This window comes from Rhinoraja longicauda, chromosome 7 (genome assembly GCF_053455715.1).
Source record: "Rhinoraja longicauda isolate Sanriku21f chromosome 7, sRhiLon1.1, whole genome shotgun sequence".
Taxonomy (NCBI): domain Eukaryota; kingdom Metazoa; phylum Chordata; class Chondrichthyes; order Rajiformes; family Arhynchobatidae; genus Rhinoraja; species Rhinoraja longicauda.
The window spans coordinates 14,370,014-14,391,708 of record NC_135959.1 but is presented as its reverse complement, the minus strand read 5'-3'; the positions used below and the strand labels follow the sequence as shown (position 1 = coordinate 14,391,708).

The following is a 21,695-nucleotide window of genomic DNA, read 5'->3' as shown; positions in this document are numbered from 1 at the left end:
AGTTTCCCCCAATCCCCCCTCCCACCCCCCACATAAAGCAAGCTAAAAAACACAAAAAACATACATTTAACACATACAAACAAACAACAAAGAAGGATGGGCCAGACAGACTGTTGGCGAGGCAGCTGCAGGAGCATTATCGTCCTGTTTACTGTACTCTGTAACTCTTAACTGCCTCCTCAGTTCAGGGGTAATTCGGGAAAAACATTGAATGAAGCCCTTGCTAGTGAGGTTCACTTTCTGTGAACATAAAGTTTTTTAAAAAATCCACTTGCTGTGAGAATATTTTTAAAAAAGGACAAGATAATTCAGTCCTTATTTTAAGAATGGTCCCAACTCAAAACGTCATTTGTCCATCCCCTCCCCAGATGCCGCCTGGCCCGCTGAGTTCCTCCAGCACATGAAAGTAATTGGGCGGTCTGAGTCATTGAGAATCTGTTGCGTTATTTAGCGAGTGTAGCAGAAAGCTTTGTTTGTTCTCCATTCATCTGTTTTGGTTAGGATTCGCTGTATTCTCTAGTGCTCCAAGGTTTCTGGCCTATAAACATGAAAGTCAATTTGAGGATGTTCATATTTAAGATAGACACAAAATGCTGGAGTAACTCAGCGGGCTAGGCAGCATCTCTGGATAGAAGGAATGGGTGACCTTTTGGGTCGAGACCCTTCTTTAGACTGATGTCAGGGGAGTTGGGAGGTACATAGATAAGGTGTGAAAACAAGGCCAAGGGGAATGAAAAATCAAGGAAAATGTAAAATGGGTCATTGTTAGTTGAGAAAAGGTATCAACAAAGCAAACAGAGATAAAATATAGTCGGACTCAGTAAGACTGGTCGGAGAACTGGGAAGGGGAGGGGATAATTGATAGTTTGTCTCCTGTGATGGAGACAGTGATGTTCATATTTTGTTACATGTTGGTTGGTTTATGTCGGCCATCTTGCTCATTCGAGCAGGAAGATGTATTGTGTGAGTACAAATGTTGGCCTTGAACTTTGTTGGCCTTGAGTCTAAAGCAGGAGCTGCACGATGCAATATGAGATTATTATGAGATTATCCATTATGGTGGCATTCTACAGAGACGGGCTTTCCCCCCTATTGTGTAACATTGGTCATCAAGCAAAAGGACACAAAGTACTGAAGTTACTCAAACTGGTCAGGCAGCATCTCTGGAGAACGTGGATAAGTGAAGAGTCGAGAACCTTCTTCAGGGTGTGTGGAGGAGAGGGGGGGGGGGAGAAGAAAGCTGGAAAAGAGGAGAAGGTCTGGAATTGCTATCTAAAGTTGGAGAAGTCGATGTTCATACCACTGGGCTGCAAACTTGCAGAAAGAGTAGAGGCAGGACAGAGTGTGGCAGGTGACAGGTATACGCAGACGAGGGAGATTTTTTTGACAGGCAGATGTTTGGAACAAAGGCCGGAGATAAGAACAGGAGGTGTGACGGGGTTGAAGAGTAGCGGATTGTGAAGCCAGGGGGAGGAAAGTAACGGGTGGGGGGGGATATAGATAAGAGTGCAGGTGGGGCCAATCGGAGGGAAGGAGGCTGGTGAGGGAGAAAAGAGGTGAAAGTGGTCGAGAAAAAAGGAAGGGTACCTTTGGTATCTACCAAAGATAGACACAAATTGAGTCTGAAGAAGGGGTCACCCATTCCTTTTCTCCAGAGATGCTGCCTGACCTGCTGAGTTGGTCCATTATATAGAAGTCCATTATTGCGAGGGTTTACTGTAACCTTGAATATGAATTGATGAGTTCGTAGCAGCAGATTTAACTTTAATTTAGAGATAGCAGAATCAGGCCCTTCATTTCACCAAGTCCGCACCGAACAGCGATCCCCACACACTAACACTATCCTACACACACTAGGGACAATTTACAATTATACCAAGCCAATTAGCCTACAAATCTGCACGTCTTTGTACTGTGGGAGGAAACTGGAGCTTCCCGAAGAAAACCCACGCAGGTCACATGGCAAAGGTACAAACGCCATGCAGACACCAACCGTGGTCAGGATCGAACCCGGGTCTCTGGCGCTGTCAGGCAGCAACTCTGCCGCTGAGCCAGCGTGCCACCCTATTGTTAGGCATTAAGCTCAGAGCTGATTCACAGGACCCCGAGGAGGAGAGGTTACGTAAATCTGTGTTGTATTCTATGGGGTAATTTCATCAAAGTTTTTAAGACATTAAGGAGAACTGACGGGTCCATGGAGAGAAACTATTTCCGCTGACTTGTAAATCCAAAGCAAGGTGCAGCGTTTTAACATTAGAGCCAGGCTTCTCAAGAGAAATTAATGTTTCCTCTTGTAAAAGGGCAGTGGTCGTTTGGGAGTTCCTCTGCAGATACGTGTTAAAGCTAAGCTGGGCATTAATTTTAAGTCTGATGTGGATGGGTTTTCTTTAACCAAAGGCATTAAAGGATATAAGGTAAAGCCGGATATATTGATTTAGATTAGTAACAGCTAGTAGAGCTGTGGCCTGACAGTATCAAAGACCCAGCTTCGATCCTGACCTCGGGCACTGTCTGCGTGGAGTTTGCATTTTTTCCCTGTTCCCGCTTCCTCTGGGTGCTCCCATTTCTCCCACATCCTAATGATGTGCATGTTGGAAGGTAAATGGCCACTGTAAATTGTCCCTGGTGTGCAGCTGGATGGTAGAATCGAAGGGGGAGGTGGGGAGAGAGGAGGTTAATTGAATTGATTGAAAGATACAGCATGGAAGCAGGCCCTTTGGTCCATCGAGTAAATGCCGACCACAGATCACCCCAACAAACTAATTCTATATTATCCCACATTCGTATCCACTCCCTAAGCAACCTTTATTTTTTAAACGCCAAGTGCTGCCATGGCCAGTGTTTTGTAAAGTTGCAACACAACTTCCCAATTCTTGTATCCTTTCTTTTAAAATGTTGGTTTTAGTCCGCCACCCTTTGGAGGGGTAAATTATTTTTCAAAGCTCTTACAGCGCCAGAGACCCGGGTTCGATCCTGACATTGGGTGCTGTCTGTGTGGAATTTGTACAATTTCCCCATGACCTGCTTGGATTTTCTCTGGGTGTTCCGGTTCTTATCTACATTCCAAAGACGAAGAGGTTTATAAGTTAATTGGCTTGGTAAAATTATTCCTAGTGTGTGTAGGATAGTGTTAGTGTGCGGGGATCGCTGATCGGCTCGAACACGGTGGGTCGAAGGGCCTGTTTCCCCTCTGTATATATCTAAACTAAACTATCTCTAAGCCCTGTAACTTGAGATTGGGGGTATTCAGAGAAGCCAGGTGACCAGCAATCAACAGTCAAGTCAAGTCAAGTCAAGTCAATTTTATTTGTATAGCACATTTAAAAACAACCCACGTTGACCAAAGTGCTGTACATTTGATTAGGTTCCAATAGAAAAAAAAATGAAAACATACAGTAGTACGCAAACAGTTCACAGCGCCTCCTCAATGAGCCTCAAACGCTAGGGAGTAGAAATATGTTTTGAGCCTGGACTTAAAGGAGTCGATGGAGGGGGCAGTTCTGATCGGGAGAGGGATGCTGTTCCACAGTCTAGGAGCTGCAACCGCAAAAGCGCGGTCACCCCTGAGTTTAAGCCTAGACCGCGGGATAGTGAATAGCCCCAAGTCGGCCGATCTGAGGGACCTGGAGTTAGAGAGGGGGGTTAGAAGATTTTTGATGTAGGGGGGGGAGTGTCCATTTAGGGCTTTATACGTGAATAGGAGGAGCTTGAAGTTGATTCTGTACCGTACAGGGAGCCAGTGGAGAGAGGCCAGAATCGGGGTGATGTGGTCCCTTTTACGGGTACCCGTCAGGAGTCTCGCTGCGGCGTTTTGGACCAGTTGCAGGCGGGACAGGGAAGATTGGCTGATCCCAGTGTATAGGGAGTTGCAGTAGTCTAGGCGGGAGGAAATGAAAGCGTGAATGATTTTTTCTGTGTCGTCGAATTTGAGGAAAGGTTTGATTTTAGCTATGGTTCGAAGTTGGAAGAAGCTGGCTTTTACCACAGCGTTGACTTGCTTATCAAATTTTAATGCAGAGTCAAATATCATGCCGAGGTTTTTGACATGCGGTTTGACTAGGCAGGATAGGCTTCCAAGACTGCCTGTTATCAATTTGATGGAGTCGGGGGGGCCGAATAGGATGACCTCAGACTTGCTCTCATTTAATTGGAGGAAGTTCTGTGCCATCCAACATTTTATGTCCTCAAGGCAGTGTGAGAGGCTGTTTAAATTTGACTGGTTGTTGGGTTTCAGGGGGAGGTAAAGCTGAGTGTCATCGGCATAGCAGTGGAAAGAAATGCCGTGCCTTTGAATGATTTGGCCAAGGGGGAGCATGTATAGAGAGAAGAGAATGGGGCCTAGGATGGAGCCTTGTGGAACTCCGCAGGAGAGGCTAGCTGGAGCAGAGGAATAACTGCCTATGTTGATGGCGAAACTCCTATCTTTGAGGTACGAAGCGAACCAGCTCAGGGCAGTGCCATCAATGCCAACCGCGTACCGGAGACGGTCAATAAGGATGGTGTGGTCCACTGTATCGAATGCTGCGCTGAGGTCGAGAAGGAGCAGGATTGCACAGTCGCCGGTGTCGATGGCGAGAAGCAGGTCGTTGTGTACCTTCAACAAGGCAGACTCTGTGCTGTGGTGGGCTCTGAAACCTGACTGGAAACTTTCCAGGATGGTGTTTTGGTGCAGGTAGGGCACTAATTGGTTAAGGATTGCCTTTTCAAGGACTTTTGACAGGAATGGCAGTTTGGAAATGGGTCTGTAGTTGCTAGGCAAGGTGGGGTCTAGGTTAGGTTTTTTCAGTAGGGGCTGGACCACCGCGTGCTTGAAACTGGTTGGAACAGTGCCAGTGGCCAGAGAACTGTTGATAATAGAGAGGATGCTGGGACCAGCTATTGCAATGACATCCTTCAGAAGGGCAGTGGGGGCAGGATCAAGGGGGCAGGTTGCAGGTTTCATAGTGGAGACAAGCTTTGCAAGGGAGGATAGAGTGACGGGTTGGAAGCAGTCCAATTTAGATGAACAGACTAGTGAGACAGCTAGGTCACGGGTGGGAGGGGAAATGTTCATTCTAATATTCTCAACTTTGTTGGTGAAAAATTTAGCGAATTCTTCGCACTTAGCAGGGGACCCAACTAAGCTGGTACTGGGGGCGGGACATATGACAGAGGTAATTGTTCTAAATAGGACCTTGGAGTTATGAGAGTTTTTCGAAATAAGGTCGGAGAAGTATTGTGCTCTAGCAGACTTTACTGCTTCCTGGTATTTGAGAAGATTGTTTCTCAGAATTTCGAAGGAAATTTGAAGCTTGTCACATTTCCATCTCCTTTCTGATTTTCTGCACTCCCTTCTTAGGGCTTTGGTGGTGTCATTGAGCCACGGCCGACCTTTGGGCTTAGGCTTTTTCATTTTAAGGGGAGCGATAGAATCCAGGATGGAAGAGCAAGTGATATTAAATAAAGAGGCGAGATCCTCAGTGCTGAGATGGGGGGGAGAGGCCTCAATAGTGCAGATGTTGGGGGCAGCTGTGAGAGCCTCGGAGAATTTACTGGCAGTCAATGAATTTATGTCGCGGGAGTAGCGAACAGGGAGATGAGATTTTGCGGGAGATAAAGGCAGAGATGCGTCAAAAATGATAGCACTGTGGTCCGATAGACAGGCTTCAGTAGTTTCAATGTTGTTGATTGGGAATCCGGACGATAACACTAGGTCGAGAGTATGGCCTAACTTGTGAGTGGGTCCCGTGGTGTGAAGAGTCAGATTGAAGGACTCAACCAGGTGCATAAATTCACTCACAAGAGGCTTAGTGGGACAGCAAACATGAATATTAAAGTCACCAAGAATCATGATCCGGTCAAACAGTGGGAGCAGTGAGATTTTGCCGTCAATTCTCCTGCTGCACTTGAAACTATTATGATTCTAATATATACTATTCCCTCAACAGAAATTAGGAAAATGACTCAGTTATTCCATACCATAGGAAATACCACTAGGTACAATTTTTCCCCTTGCATTGGTTTAATGGGTCTTTGGCATTTGTTTTGGTGGAAATGAAAGAAATTATTCCTGATTCATGTGAACACAGTTAAAAAAATCTTAGCCTCCCTGCTGGGTAAGGGACCAAAGGAAATGACTGTGGTCCGTGGGGCTACCTGACTTCCTCATGCATGCTGCCTGCAGTAGTGGGGCCATTCTGCGTGCACTGTTAATTATAGTATTTAGGAACAACCTCCTCTCTGCTCCCCCTCTGTCATTCCTCCTGCTCTCCGTCTCTACGACCACGCATTAACCCAGACTCGCTACCACAGCCACGTTTGTTTTCCCAGCCAACAGTGATCTATTCTGCATTTTCCTTGACCTCTACCCACCTTACGCATATCTCCCTCTCCCCTGACATCAGTCTGAAGAAGGGTCTCGGCCCGAAACGTCACCCATTCCTTCTCTCCAGAGATGCTGCCTGTCCCGCTGAGTTACTCCAGCATTTTGTGTCCATCTTCGGTTTAAATCAGCATCTGCAGTTCCTCCCTAACATATCTGTAGAATTTCCTGCCACTGGACTTCAAGTTTTTGGTGTGCTACCGTAATTCTGCTTTAATTATTTATCAATCTGTTCATTCAGGGCTATCTGTGCGTTATTTTTCAGATGGCGAACTAAACAGAACTTGGATTATTGCTTCCTCATGATGTATGCCCAGAAAAAGGGGATTTACTATGTTCAGGTAATGAATGCCTTTGCTGGCAACAACACTCTACCTGCCCTCTGCAGTTTCTTGGTGCTGCATGTCCTTGGTTACTAAAAGGAATAGGTGGGAGATTAATTTGGCTCCAATGTTGTTGTTCATCCAGCTGCCTGAAAGGTGTGCAGGATGGTAGATCCTTTAGACGATAGAGATACAGCGCGGAAACAGGCCCTTCAGCCCACTGAGTCTGTGCCGACCAGCGATCACCCCGTACACTAACATTATCCTACACACTACGGACAATTTTTACAATTTTACCGAATCCAATTAACCGGCAAACCTGTACGTCTTTGGAGGGAATCGGAGCACCAGGAGAGTGTACAAACTCCGTACGGACAGCACCCATAATCAAGAGGGAACCCGGGTCTCTGACGCTATAAGGCAGTAACTTTACCACTGTGTCGCTCCAAAGTGCCATGTTGGAGCGTGGGTCTAGTGCACAGTGGTTGCCTTCACAGGACCAATTCAACCCCTTCTTTACACTGCATCAATGCACTATTATCAAGCACAGCAAGAATTAATCTTGATGGTAGGCTCACTTTAGGGAAACCATATTGATTCTGGCATAACACTTGGATTCATGTAGGTTGTTTAAATTAATAAAACATCCAATGTTTCCTCACAAGCTTGCTATTGGACAAGTTTGACACCAAGGTACATGAGCAGAGATTGGGACAAGACAAGACCAAGCTTGATGATAAAGAAAGTTTTAAGAAGCATGGAGTGGGGGAGGAGAAAGATGGAGGGATTTCAGATCTTTTATTGATGTAGTTTAGTTTATTGTCACGAATATCGACGTACAGTGAAAAGATCTTTTGGTGCGTACTGTCTAGTCGGCGGAAAGATGATAAATGATGACAATCAGTGGACAGTGAAAAGAGTGGAGCAATTGTAATGAATGATTGCAGATCTGCTTCTGGGACCAGTGTGCAGAGCACCACCTGGCTTGGACGCCATCTTGCTCAAACGATAGATGATAGTAGAAGGGTAGTATTTTAATGTCAAGAAAATGACCCAAAGGACTTCACAGAAGTCTTATCATAAGGTCATAAGGGATAGGAGTAGAATTAGGCCATTCGGCCCCTCAAGTCTACTCCGCCATTCAATCATGGCTGATCTATTTCTCCCTCCTAAACCCATTCTCCTGCCTTCTCCCCATAACCTCTGACACCTGTACTAATCAAGAATCTATCTATCTCCGCCTTCAAGAAATATACACTGACGGCCTCCACAGCCTTCTGTGGCAAAGACTTCCACAGACTCACCACCCTCCGACTAAAGAAATTTCTCCATCTCCTTCCCAAAAGAACGTCCTTTAATTCTGAGGCTATGACCTCTAGTCCTAGACTCTCCCACTTATCAAAAATGGTCCTAGATAGAAACGGGCCCATTGGCCGGCCTTTGATTGTAACTCCTGCTGATCACATTTGCCAACCCTTTTGTCCATAGCCTTTTATGCCTAGATGCTTCATCTAGATACTACTTAAATGTCATGGGAGGACCTTTCCCCACCACCACCTTGGGTAGTGAGTTCCAACCAAGGAACGGCATGACCCAAAGACAGGTGGTAAGAGGGAATTTTAAGAGATAAAGAGATGTTTTGAGGAATCCCAAGTTTGAAGGTATATGTAGCTTAAGAGATATCATCAATAGCGAGATGAAAGAATTTGAGAATTTATGTCTTTGCTCTCCTTTGAGATGATACTGAGAGCAATAATAATTTCCATCTAGTAAACAATTTTTAGAAAATGTGGCTGTGCTATTAATCACAGGGTACATATTTCAAGAGAGAGTTAGATTTAGCTCTTAGGGCTAAAGGAATCAAGGGATATGGAGGAAAAAGCAGGAACGGGGTACTGATTTTGGTTGATCAGCCATGATCATATTGAATGGTGCTGGCTCGAAGGGCCGAATGGCCTGCTCCTGCACCTATTTTCCATGTGTCTATGCACATATAGGAAATTCTCTGTGCTTTGGTGAGCTGAAAGAGGACAGAATATTGAGAATTAACATGATGTTTCCTCCTGTCGTGAGTTGGAAATATATTATCATTCTTTTGTCATCACTGGGTCAAAACAGCTAACTTGACAGTGAAGGTACCTTCATGCAAAGTACTCATGCGGTGTTGGTTGGTGTTCAGCCATCTCTTTCAAGAGGACAGCGTACTATTAAGTTCATAAGTGATAGGAGCACAATTAGGCTGTTCAACCCCTTGACTCCTCCAACATTCAATCATCGCTGATCTATATTTTCTTAATCCATTTGGAAAGCAGTGATGGGATCGGTCAAAGTCAGCATGGATTTATGAAGGGGAAATCATGCTTGACTAATCTTCTGGATTTTTTTCGAGGATGTAACAAGTAGAATGGATAAGGGGGAGCCAGTGGATGTGGTGTATCTGGACTTTCAAATATCCTTTGACAAGGTCCCACACAAGAGATTAGTGTGCAAAATTAGAGCACATGGTGTTCGGGGTGGGGTATTGACATGGACGGAGGACTGGTTGGCAAACAGGAAGCAAAGAGTAGGAATTAACAGGTCCTTTTCAGAATGGCAGGCCGTGACTAGTGAGGTGCCGCAAGGCTCAGTGCTGGGACCCCAGTTATTTATAATATACATTAACGATTTAGATGAGGGAATTAAATGTAACATCTCCAAGTTTGCGGATGACACAAAGCTGGGTGGCAGTGTGAGCTGCGAGGAGGATGTTATGAGACTGCAGGGTGTCTTGGATAGGTTGGGTGAGTGGGCAGAAGCATGGCAGATGCAGTATAATGTGGATAAATGTGAGATTATCCACTTTGGTGGCAAGAACAAGAAGACTATTATCTGAATGGTGTCAGATCAGGAAAAGGGGAGGTGCAAGGAGACCTTGGTGTTCTTGTACATCAGTCACTGAAAGTAAGCATGCAGGTACAGCAGGCAATGAAGGAAGCTAATCGCATGTTGGCGTTCATAGCGAGAGGATTTGAGTACAGGAGCAAGGAGGTACTACCGCAGTTGTACAGGGCCCTGGTGAGACCACACCTGGATAATTGTGTGCAGTTTTGATCTCCTAATTTGAGGAAGGACGTTCTTGCTATTGAGGGAGTGCAGCGTAGGTTCACCAGGTTAATTCCTGGGATGGCGCGACTGACATATGATGAAAGAATGGATCGGCTGGGCTTATATTCACTGGAATTTAGGACGAGGGGGGGGGATCTTATAGAAACCTATAAAATTCTAAAGGGATTGGACAGGCTAGATGCAGGAAAAAAGTTCCCGATGTTGGGGGAATCCAGAACCAGGGGTCACAGTTTAAGAATAAGGGGTAGGCCAATTATGACTGAGATGAGGAAAAAAGATTTAACCCAGAGAGTTGTGAATCTGTGGAAGTCTGTGCCACAGAAGGCAGCGGAAGCCAATTCACTGGATGTTTTCAAGAGAGAGTTAGATATAGCTCTTAGGGCTAATAGAATCAAGGGATATGGGGAGCAAGCAGGAACGGGGAGAACGTACAAGCTCTGTCCAGGCAGCACCCATAGTCGGGATAGATCCCAGATCTCCGGCGCTGCAAGTGAGGTAAGGCAGTCACTACTGCTGCGCCACCCTTAAAGAGTCTTGCCCCTTCCATAAGGTTTGAGTCAGCAGTGTATTTGAATAGCACTGCAGCAATTAAACAGCTGAAATGACTTGCAAGAGCCTCGCCCCCCACAGAGCCTGCAAGACTGAAGGCATAATCCATCACCGTACATAGCCAGTCTGTCCAACAATGTGTACCGACTGCGCAGTTGTGACATTTTAAAGTACACAAGTCATCCTAACTCGTTGTGAATGAGACCAAGAGAGATTTACGAGTATTGACTGAACAATCTAGCTTATTCCTAATAAGGCAGCAGGTTACCTGTGGACAGCAATACTGCAATCACATCTCATCTCACTAATTGATTTGTCATTGATTCAGTCTTTTCTTTTTTTTAAAAATCATGTACCAATTGTTTGCGCACCAGATGCCATTAGAACTGCGGTTCATTTCCAGGCTCAGTCTCATTAATTAGTCTAATTGTTCAGTAACTCTGGCATGTTCTGCACATGATTAATTACAGCATCCTCCCTCAAGGGCCATTTAAAAAAAAAAGTGAGCCAAGCCTCAGGCTTTCTTGCTGGAGGGACAGAATTAAAGATCAGGATAAAAAAATCACACTAATCTCCTATCGAATGCAGATCGCTGTGTTGCTCTAAAGGATGTAGAGACGTTGGAGAAGGCGCAGAAACAAACTTACAAGGATGTACAATAAATGTAAGAACATACCCACAAGAAAAATGGGCAGCACAGAGTGGAGGCAGAGGAGTCTTAACAAAGAGCATGGAAGGAAAAAGGAATTTATATGGCGCCTTTACTCTCTCTGGCCTTCCGAAAGCATTTCACAATCAATTTAGCCCTATTAAAGACTGTTGTAACACAGAGATAATTTGCAGCCAATAGATGCATTAGACCATGCATTGAGCTGCTGTCTCACGGCATGAGACACCCGGGGTCGATCCTCATCTCGGGTGCTGTCTGTGTGGAGTTTGCACGTGCTGCCTGCAACCTCTAGGTTTCTGCCAGATGCTCTGGTCTCCTCCCACATCCCAAAGATCTGTGGGTTGATAGGCTAATTGGCCTCTGTAAAATGCCCCTCGTACGTCGGGAGTGCATTAGAAAGTGGGATAACATAAAACTAGTGCGAACGGTTGATTGATGTTTGGCGTGGACTCAGTGGCTGAAGGGGCGGCACGGTGGCGCAGCGGTAGAGTTGCTGCCTTACAGCGAATGCAGTGCCAGAGACTCAGGTTCGATCCTGACCACGGGTGCTGTCTGTACGGAGTTTGTACGTTCTCTCCGTGACCTGCTTGGGTTTTCTCCGAGATCTTCGGTTTCCTCCCACACTCCAAAGACGTACAGGTTTGTAGGTTAATTGGCTGGGTAAATGTAAAAATTGTCCCTAGTGGGTGTAGGATAGTGCTAATGTGCGGGGATCGCTGGGCGGCGCGGACTCGGTGGGCCAAAGGGCCTGTATCTGCACTGTATCTCTAAAATCTAAATCTAGAACCTGTTTCCAAGCTGAATCAAATTTTTTAAATGACCAGGCCAGGATTGAGGGATTTAAAATTGAGTGATAACAGAACTAACATAGGAGTGTTTCCTCGTGTGATCAAGGTCAAAATTGGAATCACGCAATTAGTCACAGGTTAATCAGAAGATTCGGGTCTGAAGAAGGGTCTCGACCTGAAACGTCATCCATTCCTTCTCTCCAGAGATGGATCTCTCTAGAGATGCCCTGATCACAATGAATGGGGGTGCTGGCTCGAAGGGCCAAATGGCCTCCTCCTGCACCTATTTTCTCTGTTTCTATGCTGCCTGTCCCGCTGAGTTACTCCAGCTTTTTGTGTCTATCTTCATCTTAATCAGAAGAAACCCTATTTACCATGAGAGAGCTGGTATGGAACTTGCCACCGTGGGGAATGGCTGGGATGTATTGAGGCAAAGTTAGTGAATTATCTGAGAGAGAGAGAAGAATTGTGCTGATCGCAGTAAATAAAGTTGCCATGGTATATATAAGTCTAATACACTGCCTGTGCTTCACCTAAATGTTCAGTACAGTAATCGTCTTAATGGCCAATATCTTCTGAATCATCGGTAGACACAAAATGCTGGAGTAACTCAGCGGGACAGGCAGCATCTCTGGAGAGAAGGAATGGGTGACGTTTCGGGTCGAGACCCTTCTTCAGACTGCTGAATTCAGACTTCTGAATCATCATCTGTTGTTATCTTGTGTATAGATTCATGTTGCTATTTGGGTTAATGTAGGATAGCTGACCATCTTGAAAGCTCTGGATGAAAGCTTGGCCCATCCCGGTCAAACTGCTCCAGCTCCCCACTTCTCACATCAAGAATGATCTCCTCCAAGCTGCTCGTATTCCCTTTAATATTCTGCCTCTAGATATACTGAAATATAAATATTTCCTCTGCAGGTCCTTTCAGCACCAAGAGAGAGGCAGCAGAGATTTATTTGTTGTGCGCATACATGCTGTATTGAGATTTTGCCCAACATTGTCCTTGTTTTCTCATGCCTCTTCGAGTTTTGTGCTTTTGAGGCGCGATGCATTGCACTCTGGGCAATATTTAGAGCTAATTCTTTGTTGTGCTTCTCCACAGCTTGAAGACGACATAGTTGCCAAAGATCATTACTTCAGCACCATGAAAAACTTTGCACTTCAACTTTCCTCAGAAGACTGGATGATTCTGGAGTTCTCGCAGTTGGGGTTTATAGGTAAAAGTGAACTCTTTGATGCTGAGCATCAGGGAGGAAGCACAGCTGGTCATGCCTGCATATTTTAACATGAAAGTCAAACAGTAGTGCCGCAGCAACACATTAGACCAGTCACCAATAATAAAACCACAATGGCTTTTTAATCATTTGTTAGCGTTCATAATTATTTTAATTGAAGCAAGTATCATTTTTAGAGCACTGTTTCAGACCTAGAGCACTAATTCACACCTCCGTAAATGTGCAAGGAACCACTTGCCATTGTGCCGATTATTTACACTGTGGACACGAATTTCTCTCATTTTTTTCCTTGCTCACCTTGAGACCCTTGGCCCTGTTCTGAGTTTCAAATCATTCCATGGGGGTTCCATCTTCAGGCACGTACACACACCTCATTGAAACAGACTCTCGGCCCGAAACGTCCATGTTCTCCAGAGATGCTGCCTGACCCCCCCCCCCCCCCCCCCACCCCCAAGTTACTCCAGCACTTAGTGTCTTTTCATTGATTAGTGTTCTGTTAAAAGCCCAACTTCCTCTGGTTCTTATGCCTCTCCCTTCTCCTCCTGCTCCTCCTCTTCCTCATTCCACATCATTACCAATTTACTCTGTCTAATTGTCCATGTGCTTTTATCCCCACGTTTTGCTGCCATGTTTTGAATATCTCTTGTCAGCATCCTTTACCCCTGAGCAAGAAGCATCCACACATTTTCCATAGTTGTAGTTATGTAAATGTAACAGTAATTATGCATACAGTTAGAAAACATTTTTTTTCTCGCTGAATATCTTAAACAAAATACTGCAGGCACTTTGTGACTTTACACGTTTTAATGAATACACACCATTGCCAGGTGCTTGGACTTTGCATACCGAAGACCGAGACAGAATTGGGCTATTTAGCCACTCAGCAAGCTGATCTGTGACCCAATTTCATACTCCAGCCATTGCCCCATATATAATAATACCTTAGGTAAAAATAAACCTTTTATGAAAAAAACATATTTAAGGTTGACTAAGCTTTAGTTATTCTTTAGTGGAAGAGAATTCAACGATTCTACCATCCACTGCACAAAGAAACCTTTCCTAATGAAAGGCCCAATTTCTTTTATATGCCATCTAGTATTGTGTTCCCCAACACCCAATGGGAAAGGATTCTCCCCATTTACTTATGTCTCCCTTAAAACTTTGAAAATGTTAATCAGACCACCTCTAAACTTCATGAATTGCAGAGAACTTATTGAAACATATAAGATAATTAGGGGATTGGACACATTAGAGGCAGGAAACATGTTCCCAATGTTGGGGGAGTCCAGAACAAGGGGCCACAGTTTAAGAATAAGGGGTAGGCCATTTAGAACGGAGATGAGGAAGAACTTTTTCAGTCAGAGAGTGGTGAAGGTGTGGAATTCTCTGCCTCAGAAGGCAGTGGAGGCCAGTTCGTTGGATGCTTTCAAGAGAGAGCTGGATAGAGCTCTTAAGGATAGCGGAGTGAGGGGGTATGGGGAGAAGGCAGGAACGGGGTACTGATTGAGAGTGATCAGCCATGATCGCATTGAATGGCGGTGCTGGCTCGAAGGGCTGAATGGCCTCCTCCTGCACCTATTGTCTATTGTCTATTGTAACTCAAACTTACTTTACGCAAGTTTGTCTTGTAATTCTTCTCTTGTGATTTAGATACAGCTCTCAGCAACCAACTGTACACTCATTTCAATGCCAAACTATTCTTCCTAAGGAGTCACAGAAACAGGCCTTTCGGCCCAACTCGCCCACGCTAACCAGTGTGCCCCATCTAAGCTAGCCCTATTTACCCACGTTTGGCAAATCTATATACTAAATCTCTCGTTTGTTTGTTTGTTCGTTCCTGAACTACAGCCAAAGCGGTACACGATAGCGCGACACTTTTAGGCCCACCTTACTCTCCGTCATCCCTTTGGTGCTAATGGAAGAAGTTTCATTGAAATCGGTGTTATATTTTTTTAAGTTATTCATATTTTAAAGTTTAAATCTATCTCCTAGGGAGGGAGGAGGAGGAAGGATAAGGGGGGTTGAGGGGGATGGAGTGGGAGGGGTAGGAGGGAGGGGTAGGAGGGGAGGAGGGAGGGGGGGAGGAGAGAGGAGAGGGTGCTGCACCAATGCAGGAGAGGTTTGGGCCCAATGGGTCCACTTGGTTTAGTATCCCTATAAACCTTTCCTATCAAATGTGCCTGTCCAAGTGTCTTTTAAATGGTGGTGTTCCCAGAATTGCTAATGGCATTTTGGTGTAGTCTGACCAGAGCTTTGAAGCAGAACATTTATTCTCTGCTCTCCATTAGTGTTCTATTATTCTCAGCATTTAATCATGACCTGTTAAATGATTTATGTACGTGAACCCACTAAGTCTCTTTGTCTGAAGAAGGGTCTCGACCCGAAACGTCACCCATTCCTTCTCTCCAGAGATGCTGCCTATCCCGCTGAGTTACTTTAGCTTTTTGTGTCTATATTCAGATTAAACCAGCATTTGCAGTTCCTTCATATCATATCATATTATGGCGAGTCCGAAAACTTGTTGGTTGTAGAAGAAGTTTATTGCAACCGCAATATTCGAATACAGAGTTAAACAACAAGGTAAAGGACAACCATCAAAAACTTACTGTCTTCTTCGAAGACTTCGCCGAACTGCCTATTTCGGGCGCCAAAAGCGCACATGACATCGCTGGCCAATCAGCGATGTCGCTCCCTGGACCAATCCCCATGGTCGCGTTCACACGTGACCTCGCTGGCCAATCCGAGGGTTCGACGACCTGGACCATTCTCTATGGTCGCTACAATATCATATATATACAGCCGGAAACAGGCCTTTTCGGCCCACCAAGTCGGAACGGGAGGTCCTGGAGGAACTACCGGAACGGGGGGTCCTGGAGGAACTGTCGGAACGGGGGGTCCTGGAGGAACTGTCGGAACGGGGGGTCCTGGACTGAGCGGAACTAACGGAGGTCGGCCTCTCCTAGGGGTTTGACCGACCAGGACTGGTTGATCCGGATCCAAATGTGCAGGTTTGAGCCGGGACACCGAGACGAGCTCACTCTTGCCGCACATGTCTAAGGTGAAGGTAGCCGTTCCCTTACGCAAAACCCGGAACGGCCCTTGATAGACCCTCTGCAACGGGGCACGATGGGAATCTTTTCACAGAAAAACAAACTCACAGTCCTTCAGGGAAGGCGGTTCATGTACCATGGGACACCCATGACGTGAAGTCGGAACTGGGGCCAGGGAGCCCACCCGTTCCCGGAGAGATGCTAACACTGATGGGACTGTAGGCAGCTGGTCTGAAAGGTCCGGAAACAAATCTCCGGGTACTCGAAGTGTCGAGCCATATACGAGCTCCGTGGACGACGCACCGAGATCTAGCTTAGGAGCAGTCCGGATGCCCAAAAGAACCCAAGGGAGCTGGTCTACCCAGTCCGGGCCTTCAAGCCTTGCACTGAGGGATGCCTTAAGTTGACGGTGGAACCTTTCTACGAGTCCATTTGCCTGGGGATGATATGCAGTAGTGGGTTGTAACTTGGAACCGTACAGTTCTGCGAGCGCGGCCCAGAGGGACGAAGTGAACTGTGGCCCTCTGTCAGTGGTAATAACTGCCGGGACCCCGAAACGAGCTACCCAATGAAGGGCCAAAGTCCTAGCACAAGACGCTGACGAAATATCAGACAATGGGAAAGCCTCTGGCCACCGGGTGAACCGATCCACCACCGTGAGGAGGTGGGTGTAGCCCCGGGAGGAAGGCGAAGGCCCGACCAAATCCATGTGTATGTGGAAAAAACGAACTGCTGGGACCTCGAAATCCTGTACGGGGGGCTGGACATGGCGCTGGACTTTAGCGGTCTGACAGGGAACGCAGGAACGCGCCCAACCCGCTACCTGTTTCCGTAGGCCATGCCAGACAAACCGAGCTGCTACCAAGGCAGAGGTGGAGCGGATGGATGGGTGCGCCAGCCCATGAATGGCATCGAAAACCCGGCGCTGAAGGGAGGGCGGTACTACCGGCCTGGGACGGGGAAGAGAAACATCGCACCAGACTTTTGTGCCTTCCGACCCACAAGCTACCTGGGCCAACTTCAATCCCAAAGTGGTGGACTGGTATGTCGAAACGGTATCTGCTAGAAGCTGTGCCTCCGCAAGCTCCTGGGGATCCACTTCGCAGTCCACCGCCGAAATAGGGGGAAAAGCGGGTCTAGACAGGGCGTCAGCAACGGCATTAAGCTTACCCGCGACATGACGGACATCGGTGGTGAATTCGGAGATAGCAGTCAGGTGCCGCTGCTGGCGGGCCGACCATGGGTCAGACAATTTAGAAAAAGCAAATGTTAATGGTTTGTGGTCCGTAAAGGCCACAAATGGGCGGCCCTCGAGGAAGTACCTGAAATGACGAACAGCTAAATAGAGAGCCAGAAGCTCTCGGTCAAATGAGCTATACTTCAGCTCGGCCGAATTTAGTTGCCGGCTGAAAAACGCTAAAGGCTGCCAACGGCCACCGACCTGCTGCTCCAGAACCCCGCCCACCGCCACGTCAGAGGCGTCAACCGTCAGGGCCGTGGGGGCGGAGGGGCTTGGATGGACCAACATGGTGGCGTCTGCCAAGGCTGCCTTAGCTGCTGTAAAAGCCGACTCTGCGGTCGGGGACCATATCAACTCTACCGGTTTCCCTGCAAGGCATTGGAAAAGCGGGCGCATGACTCGCGCAGCTGCCGGAACGAACCTATGGTAGAAATTAACCATGCCTACGAACTCCTGTAGCCCTTTTACTGTGGTGGGCCTGGGAAATGCCCGGATAGCCTCCACCTTCTCGGGCAAAGGGGAGGCGCCGGCAGGGGTAATTCTGTGCCCTAGAAAATCAAGAGCAGGGAGGCCGAATTGACACTTGGAGGGTTGGATAATGAGCCCGTGGTCTTGGAGCCGCTGGAACACGGTCCGCAAGTGGGCCTGGTGTTCCTGCACTGAGGGGCTGGCGACCAGGATGTCGTCTAAATAAATAAACAAAAAGGGTAAACCCCGGCCCACGCGGTCCATCAGTCGTTGGAAAGCCTGTGCCGCGTTCTTTAAACCGAAAGGCATACGCAACCATTCAAACAACCCGAACGGAGTAATCGTTGCAGTTTTCTGTATGTCCTCCGGTCGCACCGGGATCTGGTGGTATCCTCGCACCAAATCGATTTTGGAGAACACCACCACTCCTTCCAGCCCAGATGAAAAGTCCTGTAGGTGCGGTATGGGGTAACGATCAGCCGTGGTGACAGCATTGAGACGCCGATAATCGCCACATGGTCTCCACCCCCCAGATGCCTTGGAGACCATATGTAACGGCGAGGCCCACGGGCTGTCAAACTGACGGACAATCCCATTTCCTCCATCTTCCTGAACTCCGCCCGTGCCACCACCAGTTTGTCTGGCGGTAGTCTCCTGGCCCGAGCGAAAACGGGGGGGCCTTCGGTGCGGATGTGATGGACCACGCCGTGCTTGGCCGAAGACGTGTCAAAACGTTGAATGAGCAGCTCTGGAAACTCCGCCAGAATCTCAGCATACGAGTCGGGGGCCGCGACGACGGCCTGGACAGTAGGGCTGGGCGTGGAGGCGATTGTCGGAGCGACGTGCTCATCTTCGGCGGAGGGTCGGAGGTCGTTACCGCGGACATCAGGGACCAGCGAAAAAGCCCAGAGAAAATCTGCGCCCAGGATCGCTTGTTTGACGTCGGCTATGATGAATGGCCATTCGTACGTGCGGAGGCCTAACACAAGGGACATCTTCCGTATACCGAAAGTGCGAATTGGGCTGCCATTAACCGCGATGAGGGTGGGACCTGTCTTACCCGATCTGGTTTCGAGGTCGGTCGGCGGCACTATACTGACGATGGCTCCCGTGTCCACCAAAAATTCTGTGTCCGTGAATCGATCATGGACATAGAGGCGCCGGTTCTGGCCAATCGTAACTGCCCCTATGTACGATCGGCCGAGGCATTTCCCGCGAAGGTACAAGGCGAGCGGCAGTTGCGGGATTCGCTACCCCATCGTAGGTGATAATAGCACCAGCCGCGCTTGTGCGGATCTTTTTGGCGGGCTTTCGGAGAATTGGCGGGAGACGCGGCGCCATCTTGACGTCGCTGTGGCGTGGTCACTGATGTCGAGACCTTGTTGATCGAACCGCTTGCCTTGTTTTTTGCCGCTATGAGCGCGTCCGCTTTCGCTGCATATGCTTCGGGGTCCTTAAAAGAACAATCCGTGAGCAGCAGTCGGACATCCTCAGGAAGCTTCTCGCGGAATGCCTGTTCGAACATAGGGCAATCCGTATGCTCACCGGCTAGCATCATCATTTCGGACATGAGGACGGAAGGCAGTCGGTCTCCAAGATCCGGTAGGTGCAGAAGTCTTGCAGCACCACCATGCTTATTAAACCCGAAGATTCACAGTAACACTTTCTTCATGGCCTCGTACTTGCTTTCCGCAGGTGGATTAACGATGAACCGCATCACGCGCGTGGTCGTCTCCGGCGATAGAGCGCTGATGAGGTAGTAGTACATCGTGGAGTCGTCCGATATCTTCTTTATATGAAATTGAGCTTCGGTGTGGATAAACCAAGATTGCGGTGCGTGCGTCCAAAACAACGGAAGGTGAACGCTTGCCGCGCTTAACTCCGGTGTGCCCGGCGCGGCCATCGACAACGAGGCGTCGGGTTCCTGCATAGTCGGTGATCGTCCAGATCACGTCGGGGTCACCAATATGGCGAGTCCGAAAACTTGTTGGTTGTAGAAGAAGTTTATTGCAACCGCAATATTCGAATACAGAGTTAAACAACAAGGTAAAGGACAACCATCAAAAACTTACTGTCTTCTTCGAAGACTTCGCCGAACTGCCTATTTCGGGCGCCAAAAGCGCACATGACATCGCTGGCCAATCAGCGATGTCGCTCCCTGGACCAATCCCCATGGTCGCATTCACACGTGACCTCGCTGGCCAATCCGAGGGTTCGACGACCTGGACCATTCTCTATGGTCGCTACAATATCATATATATATACAGCCGAAAATAGGCCTTTTCGGCCCACCAAGTCCGTGCCGCCCAGCGATCCCCGTACATTAACACTATCCTACACCCACTAGGGACAATTTTTACATTTACCCAGCCAATTAACCTACATACCTGTACGTCTTTGGAGTGTGGGAGGAAACCGAAGATCTCGGAGAAAACCCACGCAGGTCACGGGGAGAACGTACAAACTCCTTACAGTGCAGCACCCGTAGTCAGGATCGAACCTGAGTCTCCGGCGCTGCATTCGCTGTAAAGCAGCAACTCTACCGCTGCGCTACCGTTCTTCCTACACAGTTCTCTTTGTACTCTTTCTGGTTTTTCACTATTTAAAAATTCTCAAGTTGTACGTCTTCATGGTGGTTTGCATTTTGCACAATCCTCAAAACTGGATACAAAATAAAATAGAAAGTAATGCTTTGAGCCGCTGGCTAATTGTCCATGTGAATAACTCTGCCAAACAGATAATTTCCTTATCATGTCTCCGTATCCCTGCTGCATTTCTGAAGACCAGACATGGATATTGGTGTCTACCTTAGGTTCTTGATTAGTCATGTTATGGGGAGGAGGCAGGAGAACGAGGTGGAAAGGGAAAAAAATTGATCAGCCAGGATCAAATGGCGGAGCAGACTCGATGGGCCGAATGGCCTAATTCTGCTGCTCCATCTTATGGTTAAAAATATATCGAGTGAACTGAATCTGGCAACTGAAAAGGCAAATTTTACCGTCAACAAGCCTTGAAATATCATTGTAATAGGGGGAGGGTTTCTTGTACATGTACAAAATTATAAGATACATCATGTTAATAACATGTATTTGTGCTTAATTTCCAACCCACCAGGATAGAATTAGCATTGTGCATTATATTTCCCCCCATGTTTTAAAGGGGGAAAAAAACCCCAATCTTCAATTACAACTACAAGAAAGCAATTTGATATTGTTTTCTTGAGGGAGCATTCTGTATTTTCCCCACTCACATTCTGTATTTAATGAGATTGTGGCTGAGGGAATAAATGGCAGAGTGCCAAGAACAGCACTGTTTTCAGTTGCCTGGGTCTTTAATGTAATTAACTGTACTTTAGATGTGGAGTAACAGTCAACCACTGCCCTCGCCAGCATTGAGCAGCTCAGGCAGCAGCTTACACAGTTAAATGTGAAGATCGAGGCATTGTAGTCCAAGATCCCGCTTCTTCAGACTCGGTCTGAAATAGGGTCCCGATCTGAAAGGCCGCCTATTAATGACCTCCAGAGATGATGCCTGACTTGAAGGACCCCAAAACATCACCCATTCCTTTTCTCCAGAGATGCTGCCTGTCCCGTTGAGTTACTCCAGCTTTTTGTGTCTATGATGCCTGACTTGCTGAGTTATTCCGGCACTTTGTGTCTTAATTTAGTTTAGTTTAGAGATACAGCGTGAAAACTAGCCCTTCGGTTCACCGAGTCCGCGCCGACCAGCAATCACCTGTGCACTAGTTCCATCCTACACACTAGGGATAATTTACAGAAGCAAATTGAGCTGCAAACTTGCACGTCTTTGGAATGTGGGAGGAAACCGGAGCGTCTGGAGAAAACCCACATGGTCACAAAGAGAATGTACAAACTCTTGCTCAGGGACCATGAATTGAAATAC

The 21,695-nt window shown here is 47.2% G+C and overlaps 1 protein-coding gene across 1 annotated transcript in view; it reads left to right on the top strand.

The window, feature by feature from the left end:
* mgat4a (alpha-1,3-mannosyl-glycoprotein 4-beta-N-acetylglucosaminyltransferase A) overlaps nucleotides 1-21,695 on the top strand; it is a 208,941-nt gene that overhangs the window by 133,535 nt on the left and 53,711 nt on the right. Inside the window, exons 7-8 of the mRNA XM_078402138.1 lie at nucleotides 6,627-6,702; nucleotides 12,902-13,016. Coding sequence (XP_078258264.1) covers nucleotides 6,627-6,702; nucleotides 12,902-13,016 — 191 coding nt within the window. The remainder of the gene's footprint in view (nucleotides 1-6,626; nucleotides 6,703-12,901; nucleotides 13,017-21,695) is intronic.